The sequence below is a fragment of the Protopterus annectens genome, chromosome 4.part0, assembly GCF_019279795.1.
Source record: "Protopterus annectens isolate FY-2018-M chromosome 4.part0, PAN1.0, whole genome shotgun sequence".
Classification (NCBI taxonomy): Eukaryota; Metazoa; Chordata; order Ceratodontiformes; family Protopteridae; genus Protopterus; species Protopterus annectens.
This window is the reverse complement of record NC_056733.1, coordinates 292,346,727-292,363,827: the sequence shown is the minus strand read 5'-3', so window position 1 is coordinate 292,363,827 and position 17,101 is coordinate 292,346,727. Positions and strand designations below refer to the sequence as shown.

The 17,101-nt window shown below is 42.6% G+C and overlaps 1 protein-coding gene across 1 annotated transcript in view; it reads left to right on the top strand.

Annotated features, from left to right (window-relative positions):
- Nucleotides 1–17,101, top strand: part of SUSD2 (sushi domain containing 2) — a 1,008,194-nt gene that overhangs the window by 825,435 nt on the left and 165,658 nt on the right. Inside the window, exon 12 of the mRNA XM_044068275.1 lies at nt 2,139–2,411. Within this exon, the coding sequence (XP_043924210.1) occupies nt 2,139–2,411 (273 nt within the window). The remainder of the gene's footprint in view (nt 1–2,138; nt 2,412–17,101) is intronic.

Here is a 17,101-nt window from a genome sequence, read left to right as displayed (position 1 = left end):
TCCTTTTTTTTGGAGGAGAGCATCTTGGCTCTATTTGGGATGGCATGATTCATGCATGATTGGATATGCTCGTACAGTGCCTTAGTGAAGGATTCAGCAGTCAAACTTTCATTTCCCGTCTACATGGGTGTCATGACGTTTGTCACTTCTGACTTGAGTAGCATGAAGTTGGCTTTGGAGAAGTTTTTTATGGAGGTTTCCTTACTGGGGGTTGGGGGTGGGATGTGGATGTCAAGGGTGATTAGCTTATGGTCAGACCTGACCATCGAGGGGGTGACCATAGTTGTGGAGCATCAATTTCCCATGTTAGTAATGATTAGGTCTAGAATATTGGATCCCCTGGTGGGACTATGAGTTGATCCAGGGCATTGGAATTTATGAATTCCAAGAACCGTTGGGCAAAGGTGTTGGTACACGAATAGTTTTCCCAGTTAATGGCAGGGTAGTTGAAATCACCCAGTATTAGGATGTTTGGTTGTATCTTAATATTTTCCAGTATGTTTAGAAATTTGTAGTTGCAGTTTTAATTTGAGAGAGTTAGCTTGGTGCTATTCATATGCTTTTAAGATATGGAACGGGTAATTTTAACTGTGCCCTTTGATTAAACTATGTTAAAACAGTAATGCGTCTAGCTGCTGTAAGCTTATATTTAATTTTGGACTTGTAAATCAGAACAAGATCACACTTCCAAATCAACATTGTGTGGACTTTGAAAAGTTAAGGTTACAGTGTGAGTAATAAACTTCTGCAAAGATTTATTTATTTATTTATTTTCCTACACCAACTTACTCTTCCTGATTTCTGGTCTCATTGAAAGGCTTGACATCATTTGACAGGCACTCGCCCATGTTTGTATCATTGTTATGTCACACTTTTCAGGTATGAGGTAATGCTGTGAGAAGAGCTTGATGTGTGACATGCACCTGTAGAGATTGGTTATCTTGAATTTGGTACCCCTACACCATCTATGTTTGCGACAGTAACAGCTTGTTCACAAATTACAATAATAGTGACTGTTTCTGTGGTTAAATTAGTATACTGATTGTTTGATTTTGGATGCCTTTTCACTCTTGACCTTTCTACCAGGTAACATGTGGAGCTGCTTACAGTAACTACTTGTGTCATATCTGGACATTGTCATTTACATACGTGGGGAATGTGTAAAACTACAGCTGGTGCCAACACATACAAATCTAGCAATCAGCACAGATCATTAGGACCATGCATTCTTAATGAGGTGCTTCCTGTAGTCCAGGGTTTGCTTCCCACAAACTCCATCTGCCTATTATGTCTGAGCAAGTCACTTAACCAGACAGTGATCTGGGGGAAGTGGGCTAGATTCCACAATGATCTTATGGACCACATGCGTCTAACTACCTGAGTTACTATAAGTTGCCATGTCTTGCAGCAGACTTCCTTTTTGTTATTAAATATCCTAATACTAAAATTGAAGTACTTTGTTAGTATTTCTAAAGCTGCAATCAAAATCTTTCCTGCCAAAAATATTTTTCAGTCTTTTGGATGTGCAGTCGTGATAAATAACTTATGTGCTGTCACAATGAACCCGATTCTTATCTCTCTTTATGAAGTCCATTTTGTGTGTCTTTCCAATTACACATACTTAAATCATAGTCATTATGGCAGCCTCTCACTAATGCTAATGTCCTAAACTCAGAAATTCGGTCTGCTCTTTTGCTGCATATCAGAGACATGATTTCTGATTTCACTATCTTCCTGCCACTGCAGGGTACAATATGTAACATGTATGTGCCATCTACCTCTGCTCTCTTCTGGCACACAGGAAGTTGCTACAGAAGTTTATTAGTAATGGCAGGTTCACATAGTCCCTGCTAGTTCAAAAAAACATTCTGGTGACTCGTCCTCTTCCTGAATGGTGCTTACTTCCGTCTTTGGTTTTTGTTTACCTTTTTCAGGTTCTGTTTTGCAGAATACAGCTGTACTAAATTTATCTTGCTACTTTTTTAAATATAGGTTTAATTGCAGTGTGTAAAACTATGATTTATTTTTTGTTTTGCAGTTTACAATGTGTTCTTAGTTAAGTAGTGAACTTTTCAGTTTGAGGCTACATTTGTATAATATTTGCATTCTGTGTGATCATATGTTTCTTTTCTCCCTAGGGGCTATAGAAAATGCAACATCTCTCTTTACCTATGACAGTGAGTTTTTGTTGACAGACTATTACCATGCCTTGAAACATGACCCTGGCTTCATTCCTGTATTTTCTGTAAAAGAGGACCCCAGCGATCCACTGAATTCACTTATGAAGGAAGTCTGTGACTCTGATCTGTACTGCATATTTGATACTCTGACGGTAAGGAGCATCCAAGCAGGAAATGCAACTAAAACTGCACACCAGAGCCATGAAACATTAAATAAGCACCTTCAGCCAGGTAAGATGGAGTCATGAACTTTGTGTGAATTTACAGGCAGCAGAGAGTTGCCACCTCTTCAAATACCCAAAGTGGAGACTTTTTGTGAAAATGTGAGATTTTGCAGGGCAAATCATACTTGCAACCAATATAAAGGACTGAATTTATTTATTATTTTATTTATTTATTTAATTACTGGCAAATAAAAAGTTCCTTCTTGCAGAATTTAAGATTAATTTATTTTGTATAATATTAAGGTGCCTCAGATACAGAATAATTGTTCCAGAAGCATTGTTGGTTCAACCAAGTGGCCTGGGAAAGTGCTATGAACCAGCACCCCACACACTCAGCTCTTCCAGGTTCACTGTAATAAGTGATAGTAGGTGATCAGTCATTCCACTGAAGATGAACAGACATTCCTTCTACTAGCACACCAACCAGATGGTCAGATGCATGACACGCCTCTCCCCCTGCCTTAGCCATTCAGGTCCCAGTTCTGTGTCCTACCCCCAAACTCCCTTCAACATATTTTATTAAAAAAAAAATCATTATTTTATTATTTTAAACTGTAGCTACAAATGTAACAAACAGTTGTTACAGTTTATACCTTGTCTGCATGGGGCACTACAGTACTCAGGTTTTGTTTAAAAATATATATATTTTTTTTTACTTTTAAACTGCAGCAAACTGCTTCCTAGAATGTAGCAATCAATTGCTACAGTTTAGATAACACATGGAACACTAAATCACTCGGGTTTGACTGCAAGTACAATATGGCTTTTGAAAGCTGGTATGCATTAAAGAGACATCAGAGTTGGCTGATCTCATAGCCCCCCCCCCCAACACTCTGCACCAGGTGCAGTTGCCCCTCTTATCTCCACCCTATCTGTTTTACTGAATCCCATGGGCCTCTTTTGCAGGAGGTTTAAAGTATCACACAGTGAAAACTCTAGCTTGGCTGGATTTTTCTTGTAGTTTTTACCAATGGGTTTGCCTGTATGACCTTTTTACTGTTTGCTTTGGATGTTACTTGGGATATTTTGCAGACAGCTTAATGATTATGGATATCATCTATGTTGTATAGCCAAACATTCCACTTATGTTCTGCTGAAGAGATCTTAAGAAGGCTGAAACGTGCATGTGCAGAGCTAGTGGGGTTTGGCTTTATTGGCTTGAATGTATCTACAAAGTCTTAAAAGAAAAAGTAAAAAGTCATGGGCATTCGTAAGCCATATTACTGAAACAGTTGATGTCCTTAAGGGGTCATTTAAGCAATAACCAATGATGTTGGTGTGGTATATTGAAGATTTACCCATGGCTGGCATGGTTTAATCACGAGGGCAAAGCCCGACTGATTAAATAAAGCCAAACATGGGTAAATTTCAATATACCATACCACAGAGTCAGTTATTGCTGTTATACAATGACATTATTTAAGAAAAAATGACTTACCTCTCTTAAATAATGTCTTTGTATAATGCCTCCGTGGTGCCCTTCTGTGTTTTTCAGGTATCCTGGGGCTTTTTCTGGTGTACTGTGCATGTGTATGGGACTTGTGTTTCTATGCTTACACAGTGCATCGTGCTGTGCAAAGGAAGCAGTGGAGAAAAGAAGATCTCTGTTGCTCCTTTTTTCTTTTCCTTTTTTTTTTTTTAATTAAAAGAAAATGTTTCAGACGGTTTTGGGGCAGGAGAGAGACAGAATACAGGAAATACAAGGAAAATCGCATATGTGTCTTTAGTTTTGAATAATGTACCTGATTTTCCTAGTATTTTCTCTGTTCTGTCTCTCTGGTATGTCTGGAGTCCGGATTTCAGAGTTTATTTTGTTAAAAAAAAGAATAATAATAAAAGTTACAGTATATACCAATGGAAAAAAGCCCGAGTGCGTTGATATATGCTTGGATTTACAATGGGCACGCTGATTGGGCTGACCAATCAGCGTGCTCATTTTGGAATATTAATGGCCCATCATTGTATAATTGTATATGACCCACGGGCCTCTATTACAGGAGGTTTAAAGTATCACATGGTGAAAACACTAGCTTGGCTAGGGTTTGTTTGTAGTTTTTACTAATTGGTTTGTCTGTGTGACCTTTTTAATTTTTGCTTTGGATGTTAATTGGGATATTTTGCAGATGTCTTAATGGTTATGGACATCAGCTGGGTTATAGACCTTGGGCCAGATTCAGGAAGCCTCCGTGTAAGAGTTATAACTCTTACACGGAGGCTGCAGTTAAACGGTGTGATGTCAGCATGTCATGCATATGCATGAGGTGCATGAGGCATGCTGAATCACACTGTAACTCTTACACGGACCGTGTAAGACAGTAGGGGGCGTGTCCGTTGGCTAAGCCCTGCAAGCGGACACGCCCCCGGAAGTCTATAATGGCTGAAAGTAAACAGCCACAAGAAAGGCCATGGAAATGTGAATAAGCACACTACACAACACATGCCCCCACAGACCAGCAATGTAAAGAGTGAACAGATGTTATAAAATGAAAATAAAAACTGTTTTATTTTTTTTAAACCCGTAAATGTTTGCTACTGTGTGCTCAGTAATGCGGGTGTGCTACTAGCGCAACTGCAGTTAGCAATCAGTGGAAAAGGATATAAGAACTAAATATGCAAAGTAAGCCCAGAAGTAATAGCAGAGCGGTAGAGTTGTTGGCTTGAGAGCAAGCAGGCAAGGTTCGAGCCCACACAACAACCTTTTTTTTTTTTTTTGTAAATAAGCACTAAAAAGGCCCCTGACAGTATTGTACAAATGTAAAAGTATTTCCTTTTGTAAAATGGAATGAAATGGAGCATATATTTCCAAGTAATACAAGAATAAAAATTGTTAGAAATGTACTGATAGCTAAACTGCAGTGAGACAGAGTGCCCGTAGCTAAGTAGTGTTTCACAAACTGCAAATTGCTTGCCCATAGCTAAGCACTGGTTTAACAGGCTCAAACTGTGTGCAACTAGCTGTGCTTAGTTTAACATGTGTGTTACTAGCCAATTAAGGTGTAACCCAGCGCACACCGTTTGCGCGACGCACCCACAAGCTAACCGGCGGTGCGCATGCATGAGCTCCGTGCAAACGAGCGCAGACCTGGTTTTAAAGTGCTTAAAAGTGCTTTTGGCATGTTTGATTGACAGGTCCTGAAGTCATTTCTAGACAGTCATAAAAATTAAAATTCAGTGGTCAGATTCGAACCCAGGATACCATGCACTAGAGTCAAGGTACTAAACCACTAAGCCATGACAGCAGTACTTAGAAATGCAGAAATAGCATATATACAGGATGTAATCCAAAATGGGGCATGATAAAGCAGTTTCTGTGAAGTAGATACAATTCTAAACTGGCCAATCATAGAAATGTGCAGGAAAATCAGCATATATAAGCCCCATAGGCGGGAATACACAGCATAAACGATTGTAGAATAGACCTGCAGGCAGAATGAGTGGAGTAGGAGAGGGAAGTTGCTTTCAAGCACAGTGGTGGGGCATTGAGGAGTCCAGATACATGGTCTGGCTCCTAGTTCACCATCATGAGGCCCAACTCATGCAGGGCGGCCAGGTCTCATGGGGAGCGTACAGGGCGGAGGCATGGGACCAGTTGGCTCATGATCTTACTAGTGCTACTGGGATTCCACGCACTGGTGAGCAGGTCCGTCACCACCATGCGGACCTGAAGCGACGTAAGCAAGACCAGTTGACCCAATGGATCCAGGAGGCCCGGGATATGCCCAACGCCCCACTACTGAGTAAGTTACATTTTACTTATGTATGTAAGGAATTCAACTAGCTGATACCATGGAGATGTGTATCCCAATATTACTTGTTTTGTATTACAGCTGCAGGTGTCCGCTCTATGAATCGACAGACACATGACCGCAGGCTGGTGCGGCTGTGCCACCATGCAGGTTAGTAACCCCACCTAGTACTTGTAAATAAATATTATAGTGTAGCATGTAGCAGAACACTGCAGTGTATTGCTTAAAAGTAATAGAATGTGCAAGCAGCAAGTAAAAGTCTGCAGGTATGGCTGCAACAAGTTCATCAGTATGCAAGTGAAACTGGAAATATAAGTGATAGAAATAAATAGTGCTGTAATACAGATGTCCCACCATTAATTAAATGTAGTATAACCTGCAGTAGTCTCAAGAGTACAGCTTCAGAATCTGAGGTAATCACATGTGAGATATATTCCCTGTTGAAATGCTGAATCATGACAGAAGTGAGGCTGCTGGAAAGTGTTGGAATCCCCACAGGTCTAATATGTGAACAAAGCCTAGAAGTATCAACCTGAACTGTGAAATTGCAGGATGTGTGAGAGTGACAGAAAGGGTCATGTATCAATGAATAAAGTAGTAATAACACCTGAATATATAAGTTTCAGTGTGGTTCTACAGAACTAAATGCATGTGGGAATTAAAACTTAACATCCCAAACTGATTTCAGTGTGTCTGACTCTTGAATGTTCAGGCCAAAATCTGTATATGGTGATCACAGTCAGCAATTTGCAGATAGAATGAATAATTGTCTGACATACTAAACATCCATAGTTGTCCCCTGCCCTGTCATCAAAGTGTAGCAGGATGATGTATCTGATCAAATTCAAAATAACTAGGATAGTGATGTATCTGTAACAGGTCTAGCATGACAGTCAAGTAAAAATCATTTGGAAACTATCACCCACAAGTTAATTGTGTTTCTATTACAAATGTATATCAATGTATAATTTATGAATGTGTCATCATTTTCTTTCTCCACCCCACCCTATAATTGCAAATTAAACAACCCACTAAATATTGGTATGTGAACATTTCATTAACCATGGACATTTGTCCTGTTTCAAAAATATATGCATGTCTGTTGTTGCATGTGCCCTGGTCATACCTGCAAACCTGCAAACCTGATGGCCTGTTGCCATTAATCAACCCTGCATGTTGTTCGATTGTGTATTTCTGTTCAAATAATGCATGTGATATTGATATGCCCGTTGTTCAATGGTGTTAATATCTGGGTGTTTGTTTAATGGGAATACCAATGCATGCTGTTACAACTAATTTGAATGGAATAATATGCCACTAACCCAAACTAACATAACATACTCACAAACCTAGAACGCTTGGGAAGGCAGGTCCCAGCGGACCCACCTCTCCCACCTCAGCTGGCGAGTGCACCTGGCACTAGTGCCCAGGCCGGACCCTCCTCCGGTGGCCCTGTGCCACCTTCGGGTGGAAGTGCTGCAGGGGATGGGGCCCGTCCCCCCTCTGCAAGCATGGCCGGAGGAGCACGTCCACTCACCCTCCAAGGTGTCCGGTCTGTGGTGCTAAGGGAGATCCAAGACTCTGTTCTTGGGCCTCTACGCCAGCTTGAGGCCCGGGTGGCACAGCTTACAGGCATGCCCGTTGTCCCGCCTGCACAGCCCCCAGCACAGCCCCGTCCTGGGCTGTGAAGGAACAGTGGCAACTGCCTATGGGTGGGGATATCAGTTCCACTGTTGCCATCTGTGGTCTCATGTGCCTTGGATATCCCAACCTCCGTCCCCGTCAATTGTGTAACCCCCCCACATGTGTCATACACCACCCCTGTATGCGTCTTGTCTGTCTTGTCTGTTAACCTACCCAACCTACCTCCCCAGCTATACTGACTACCTCACCTGACATACCACTCTCACCTGATAAAAAAAAAAGGGCACTCTGTACCCACAAAAAAATTACGCCCCATACATAGCTGTCCATGTTGCACACATGTCCGCTGGACATTGAAACTGTTAATTACAATTGGCTGTACAACAGGTATTAATGTTGTCCTGACACCTCTCTCAGGGGTGGAAGGTTCCAAATGTCACACCAAATTGCATACAAATGCACAGCTGTTGCTGAGAAAGACATGGGCAGCTATGGGCCTCACCTACATCCCTCCTGCAAATTCCAAGCTTGTTTCCCTACTGTCTTACCCTCTTTGTGACCCCTTGTTCACCACTTTCCTGTCACCCCTTTTTCTTTTCTTTAATAGAAAATAGCGCGGGTGTGCGCTTGTGTTAGCGGAGCTCATCACCAGTGCGCATGCGTGAGCTCCGCGCAGACGAGCGCAGACCTGGTTTTAAGTGCTTAAAAGTGCCTTTGGCACTTTTGATTGACAGGTCCTATACTCCGTTTGAAAGAAAAATAAATATCCACTGTCAGTCTCGAACCCAGGACCTTGGTAACACTAGTCTGTATGACCTACCAGTAAGCCATGACTCTCATACAAGAACATAGTGCTAAAATATATATAACATGTAATAGTAGGAATCAATATAAAGGCAATATAGGATGTGTACTACCCAAAGCATGTCAGGTAGATTTTTAATGCCTGAATTACTGGATTCCCATACTAGTTTAGTGTTCACGGAAACAGCCCTGCTAATTGTTAGCTTGTACATAATAATGTAAGGTAATGTACATATATGAAAGTATTATATGTACACACATATATATATATATATATATATATTAATACATATGAAATATAGTGATAGGTGTCAGTATTCACACACACTCACTACAGGAAACAGTGAAAATAAATGCAGCAACCACAATCTACAACACAGCCTGACTCCTGTGAGACTTAATAACCCTTTTAACTGCGTAAAGGTGCCTTCAGCACTTTGATTGACAGGTCCTATACTCAGTGTGAAAGAAAAATAAATTCCTACTGTCAGTCTCAAACCCAGGTAACACTAATCTGTACGACCTACCACTAAGCCATGACTCTCATGCAAAAGCATAGTGCTAAAATAAATATAACATGTAATAGTAGGAATCAATATAAAGACAATATAGGATGTGTACTACCCAAAGCATGTCGGGTAGATTTTTAATGCCTGAATTACTGGATTCCCATACTAGTTTAGTGTACACGGAAACAGCCCTGCTAATTGTCAGCTTCTACATAATAATGTAAGGTAATGTACATACATGCAGGTATGTATATGTACACATACAAATATATATATATATATATATATATATATATATATATATATATATATATATATTAATACATATGAAATATAGTGGTAGGTGTCAGTATTCATACACACTCACTACAGGAAACAGTGAAGATAAATACAGCAACCAGAATCTGCAACACAGCCTGACTCCTGTGAGACCTACTAACCCCTTTAACTGCTTAAAGGTGCCTCCAGCACTTTGATTGATAGGCCCTGTACTCAATTTGAAAGCAAAATATAAGCATACTAGTAGGCCCTACCACAAGACCATTGTAACACTAGTCTGTATGACCTACCACTAAGCCATGACTCTCATACAGGAATATAGTGCTAAAATAAGTAGAAAATGTAATAGTAGGAATGAAGATAAAGGCAATGTAGGATGTGTACTACCCAAAGCATGTCAGGCAGACTTTTACTGTCCCAATTACTGGATTCCCATACTAGTTTAGTGTTAGCAGAAACAGCCCTGCTAATTGTTAGCTTGTACCCAATAATGTCAGCTTATGTACATATATGAAAGTATGTATATGTACACACACATATATATATATATCTATATATATATATATATATATATATATATATATATATATATACCAATACATATGAAATATAGTTGTAGGTGTCAGTATGCATACACACTCACTACAGGGAACAGGTGAGAGAAATGCAGCAACCTGAATTTACAACACAGCATGAAGCATGAGAGACGTACTAACCTTCACACTCACAGAAAACTGTCGACAGCATACCAGCATGTTCCACGCCCTTACAATCTGAAAGGGCAACGCCTATCTCACATACCCTTTTATAGCACTGTCCTGGAATCACAGTGAGATATGCAATCAGTACACAACTGGCTGCATGCAATTAGCAAATGCTGCCTTACAATTGGTGCAGAGGCCATCACATGGACCTATGCAGATACCTACAAAAGCATGCAGTACTCACACTCCACACATACAATACATTCATTGCACAAAACCGACAGAGAAAGAGAGAGAGAGAGACAGAGATAGAAAAAAAAAGGAAATAAAGACAGCCAGCAACAAAACCAGCAGCAGCAGCAGCAAACAGGAAGTAGCACCATTGACACAGCAACAGCTGACACAAACACAGGTAATGCAAAGTAGCAGGTTAATAGTGTGTTTACTGTGAAACCTCCAAATGTATCATAGTTTACTGTCTATAGGTATGTCCATGAGATAGGTTGTGTGTACATAGTCCTGATATATATACATATGTAATATTACTGTACATGTCGTCCATACTTAAAACTTCCATAGCTTAGAACACAAGGCCAGTTATGTATATGATGCAGTAGTTCCCAGGGCCAGTAGAGGTTCCTCCTCATTGGTGTGGGACCACTGTGTATGTATGGCACTGTTCAGGTACATATCCTGTAGTATGGCCAGGGTTTAATATCAGTCTGTAATGTGGTGTTATGTCCTCTAGAGGTGAACGTATCACACATCCAGTGATACCATTTTGTAACAGTGATGCTGTGTGTTCTGCATTGTTGAGGGTGGCCCTCACCTGGACATGTGAGATGATAGGGAGGTTACAGTCATCTGTGATAACTAATTCCACTTGTGTAGGAGAATGGGGGGGATACCTGCACCTAAACTGTCTGCAACAATGTTGCCAATATCTGTGCATTTGGTGAATGTGAAGCATCATACCACTGCTGACCACAGATGCCTTGCCTTCATGTGAATCTGCCCTGTGCTGCAGTAGCCTCCTGCTATTGTTATACAATGTGCCTGTATCTGTAGTCCACTGGACAGGATAAATAAGTGGTGTGCATACGGTCTGGGTTAGATATGTGTGTGCACACTACATGCACTATGTGGGATGTCTGTGGTAAGCTTTTGCAAAGGGGCCAGCAGTGTGTGTTGTGGCTTCCACTGGCCCAGTGGGCTGCATGGATAGCATCACAGTCCTAACTAGTGAATAACTGTGTAATTACATGCATACATAGCAAGGTAGTGTACTGTGCTTGTGGTGTTGTTGGGATATGTATATCCAGGCCGAGTAAGGTGTGTCCACATCACAGGGTTGGATGTCAACACACATACAGTATGTAGGGATGAACACCCAGAGTGTTTCAGATGTGTTGCCTGTGCAGAAATATTTGGCCATTACCTGTGCATCCCCCACAACACACACACATGCAACATATGGCAGAAGTACTATAGCAGTACACATAGGTTCATAGGTTCATACTAGGCTATTTGCCCTAGGGCATTGATAAGCCTAGTAGAATGTGTTTGTCTTTTGCCACCCAATTAAAATTTATGCTGCTATGCCCTTTTCCGAGGTTAGTATACTGTGCCTCTGTCTAACAGTGACATAGAAGTGATACCCGGGGTACAACTATGATCTCCATCCACTCATCCAGATTCCTATGGAAGAGAGTCAGTGAGGGACTCTGCCTAACCTGTACTGTGAGTTCATTACAGAGTGAAGGTAGCCTCTGGGTTAGGAATATGTCCCTCCAGCATGTCCTATTTATGTCAGTGCTAAGGCTCAGGTCTCCTGAGCGTGTGGCTGTATGGGAGTTTGATTTCTTGAGGTGCAGCATGTCCATTACTTCTGGGTTGGACATGGCTGTATATGGCAGGCACAGATTGCCTCTGAACAGGCAGTATGCCACTGAGTCCAGCTTGATTTTCTTCAACTGGGCAGCATATGGCATCTGTTTCAGCCCTTTGATCCTCTTGATGAGGTAATGTTGGGGTTTATCCAGTTGCTGTAGGTGTCTGGTTAGGTACATCCCAAAAGGGGCATTGTACTCAATTATAGGCCTGATGATGGATGAGTAAAGAGGCACAATGACCTCCCCTGCCGTACATGTGAATCCCTTCATGATTAGCTGGGCTATATAACATGCCTTTCAATCCACTTTGGCCACGTGGTTGACAAATGACAGATTGCTATCAAGATTGTTCCCCAGGTCCCCAAGTACGTCTTCTGTACTCAATGGCTTAAGACCTATGTGGTACTTTGCCACCAATGTGGAGGTGTGGGAATCTTCGATGAATATTGATACTCCCCCTCCTTTGGTAGTTTGTTCCAAGTGTTGGGGCCAACAAGAATGGTAACAGGTATAACTTGGTAGTGCTGGTGTGCTCCTGGGAAACCTGAAACAGGTTTCTGCTACTGCACAGATATCGATGTCCATAATGCTACGTAGAGTTTTGAGTGTGTGTATCTTGAGGTCTAGACTTCTGGTGTTGAGTAGCATTACTCTTAGTTCCTCATCCTTTGTGATACGTATGGATGTGGGTTTGCCTTATGAGCCTTGCCTAATAAAGGCACTATGGGTGTAGCAAGAGCCTCTGCCAAAATCCAAAAGCCCAGGGGTGACAGGTGCAAGCTGTCCCTAGCAAAGCATCGTGGCTTGTACAGCATATCACCCCAAGATGACAGGCATTGGCTCACCTGTGAATGACACCAGTACTTCAGTCAATTGTTGAAAGTGATCATCTTGCCTTGATATTGTGGCATTATTCTTGGAGAGGGTAAGATGCTACTCAAGGTCAGGGTCATACTGTCTTGGGCTACATGCTCAGAGAGCACCTTTCTGTCTCATGTCATGTAGTCCAGGGAGGTATGTGTCAGGTCATTCACACCAGCATGGACAATGTGTGAGTCATACTTGCCTTGGAGTTACTTGAGTGTTTGTGTTATGTGGCGGGTCGTAGTGCCCGACAGGCTGCACACTGTGACCCTCTCCTCGTTAAGCCTGGTGAACGTGATGTCACTGTGCCTGATGATAGAGGCACCTATTACAAGTGTATGAGGTGTGTTGTTTACTGTTAAGGGCTGTGAGTGTTCAGCACATTGGCTTTGTGCGATATGTGTTGCACGTGTTTGTTGTTGTGGTAGTGGTTGTATTGGGTGTCTGCTTTGGAGGTCTCTGCTGCTTAGGCAGATCTTTATTCTGAGCCTCCGAGTATGTTTTCGTGTGATTATGTGTTTGCTTTGCTGTCGTGGTAGGTCTATGTAAGACTGGAATTGTAGTGAGTGTGGTTTCCTTCTCCACCTGACTGGTTATGGCAGTATTGAGTAGAGAGAGCCTATCCTCCAGTGTGGTATATGGTTGCATCACTCACATGTGTTTGAATTTGTTGTTAGGAGGAGGGGGTTGTCTGTGTACATGCGGCTGTTATAACATTGCCTCTGGATTACCACACTCACCAGCTGGACTGGAGAGGAGATTGACAACTGACCTTTGGACATGCTAGAATACTATTGTGAATTCCGTCATAATTGAAAACAAGGTCCAGTGTGGAGTGAGGGTGTACTGATATCACTTACTACTGCTGACTGATCTAATAGCTTCAGTGAGCAAGTGCCAGGTAACATAAGTGCAATGTGTTACAATTAAGTAAATGCAAAAATAACAAGCAGTCACTTGCTGCCAAGTGTAACAAAGAAATACGTACAGTAAGCAATGCAGATATCAGTAGTGATTCACAGAAGTGCTGAGAAGCTGTGTATTATGTGGAAGTAGCGTACCAGTGATATAACAAGCTAACAAATAACAAGCATATACGCAAAGCTAGATTCAGGAGGCTTGGATGTAGTGTATGCTACAGCAAACAAGGTGTACCAATGTCAGTAAGATACAGTTCAAATATGCAGGCACTATAAACCTGAACCAGAAGTTCCCAGCTATGAATGGCAGAGTACAGCCTATTCCCACACAAGAGTGCAGACCACAAACCTTGTTAATGTTAAATAACTGGCCTGAAGGCCAACTGCTTATACCAGAACTAATACACTTGGACACTGGGCTCTCAATCAGCAGTTCCCAACTTAGAAGGATTAAAGCTATGTGTCCTGCCACCACAGTGCTTGCCACAAACCTCCCTAATGTAAAACAACTGGTCTGAAGGCCAAGTGCTTAATCCAACAGACTTGGAATGATAGCTACACTTTAATCAAGTTACAACCAAGCAGTAATACGTACAATTTAATACTCCCTGTATAGAATGTGTACCATATATTGCTGACATACTTTGCTGATAACCTGTTTGAGTTCCTTTCCAGGGGAATATGGCTCCGAAAAGGAACCCTGCCTACTCTGCTGCAGAGGATGAAGTGATCCACCAGAGCCTGGTGCGTGACTATGACATCCTGTTTTCATGCACTGCCCAGAATCAGCAGGAGAGGTCTGCACTGTGGCAAAACCTTGTCAGCAGGATAAATGATGTTGGCATGCATGATAGGACATATGAGCAGGTGAGACATCACTGCAGTGATTTGATTAGAAATGTCCGCCAGCGTGCTGCAGATATCCGCAGGCAACAGGTTGCCACAGGTGGGGGGGTGGCCACACACCCCCCCTCACCAGACAGGAGGGGCTACTGCTAAGTGTTGTGGATCCAGCCCCAGAACAACATCAGCATCAGACGTGCATCATGATGGAGGTTGGATCTACACAGCAGCAAGACACCGAGCATGCAGGTAAGATGCCAAATTTATTTATATTTTGTTATTTATTTTGCATTTGTTGACCGGGCTAGTCTAGCTGGATATATGTCCATTTTCAGTAGAGGCCTGGGGAGAAAAGCTCCACACATAACATAATAAAGGCAGACAGACAAGTTGTTAATAAAGACATACAAAATAATAGAAATATAAATCAACTTGTTAATAAAATCAACATACATTTAAGGAACTCAAACAGTTTAAACTCATACACAATGTTCTGTCGGTTTCAAAGCAATTTTACCTAAAACATAAAGGTCATGCAATAAGGCAAAAGCCATATAGGTAACAGTTAAAGCTCAGAAGGGTAGAGAAGTAGAAGGAGTATGAAAGATAAAATAATAGGGAAGAGGCAGGAGTCAAGAAGAGAAGAGAAGAGAGAAAAAGAAGGAAGACAGTCAAGAGGAGGTGGGAGAGATGGGAGAAGTAGGTCAGAGCATAGAAGGACAGCAAGGGAAAAGACACAGGGTAGACGCTAGTTTTTACGCACAATGATGGGTTAAAGGTAAAGGGAGGGTGGGGAGAGGAAAGTTAGCCTGGAGTACCACAAGAACAAAGCCAGTGGTGTTGGAAGTACAGTTTGATTTGTTGTTTGAAGAGAGGTAAGGGTGAGATTAGAGTTAACTCCTGGTATGTACATATGACTGTTCTGTACACTGTTACTTCATGCACGCATAAGGTGTGCATGTGGTATGTATCTGTCATCATGATATGTAATTGTGCATGTGTGATACTGACATTATGAGCAGCTGATGTGTATAAGGGAACTAGTGTACTACTGTACTGTATCATATGCAAAACAAATGGCACACATGTGCCCACTGACATTACTGTCTTCATATTTCCAGGTCCCTCCCATCTAGCAACGAGGCAGGCCATACATGCTGGTGAGTGTGTTTAACAATACCTGAAAAACAATCTATAATACTAGTAAGAGTAGTGTAACTCAGTACTGATGTGTGTGGTACTGTGGGGTGTGCATGTGTGTAAGTGTGCCTATGCCCATGTGTGCATGTGCGTGTGTGTCCATGAGTGCATGTGTCCATTTCTGAATGTGTGCATTAGTATTGAAGTGCATCACTGTCAAATATGTGTTGAGACTGTAATCTGTGTTCCCTGTTTTCCTCCCATAGGTTCTGGTGCTGCTCTGGTGACCTGCAGCAGGGAACCTGAATCTTGTGCCCCAGGTACTGATGATGATGATGAAATGTCTATAATGGTGCAGGAAGGTGTGTCTGGGTCCGCCATTGGTCAGCCAATTGACAGTACACAGCTGTCAACCCCTTCAATGCACACAGTCATCCTGCCGTTACATCCTTTGTCACCACTGGCCCTAGGTGATGGACAGTATGCATTGGGCATAGATCAGGGTAATGTGGTACCTGTGGTACATGCATCCCCACAAAGCAGCCATGAGCAGGGTCCTCCAATGGTACCATGCAGACAGTCGCCCATGGGTTCTCGTGGGGGCATCCGTGGCCGTACTGCCTCTGGCCGACGTGCCCAAGGAGGTATGTCAACCTCGACTATGTTTTGGACTGTTATGCAGGCACAGGCGCATATGGAAAGGTACACCAGACAGGGTCTGAGGGAGCTGAGAGCATGTCGCACAGCCATGACAGACGGCATGCATGACATTGCGAATGCTATTAGTAACTTCACAGATGTCATTGACAGACGTTGTGGGGACATCCAACAGCTGCTCCACAACCAGATGTCCATGGGCCAGGGCGATGGTGTGCGTTTGCGACGTCGACGTGGCCGTATGCTGGCAACAGCTGGCAGGGGCCGCAGATGACAACAGGCCCACTCACGCACCTCAAGTGCCAGCACCAGCCCCAGCAATGCTGGGTCTGTGCTGTCATCAGGACGCCCCAGGAGACCACGTGCACGTGGCTCTGGACAGTCCCAACAGGGAACTGTGTCCAGTCAACACCCCCCCACTTCCGATGGCAGTACCCAGTCTGGGTTAGTACCGGATACGGTCCGTAGCACCCTTGCCAGGCACAGGTACCATGTCCGTGCCCACAGACGCTGATCTGGATGACCTGACAGGTGCAGTCTGTGGCTGTCCACAAAACCCTGTACATGGCAGCCATTATGTGGGGCTGTGTGCATGCTTGCACACATGCAGAAATGTAACACCTAGGGCAAACACGTAAACACACACACACACACACTGCACCAACACTGGTCCACCCTGTACTGCTGCCCCTCAC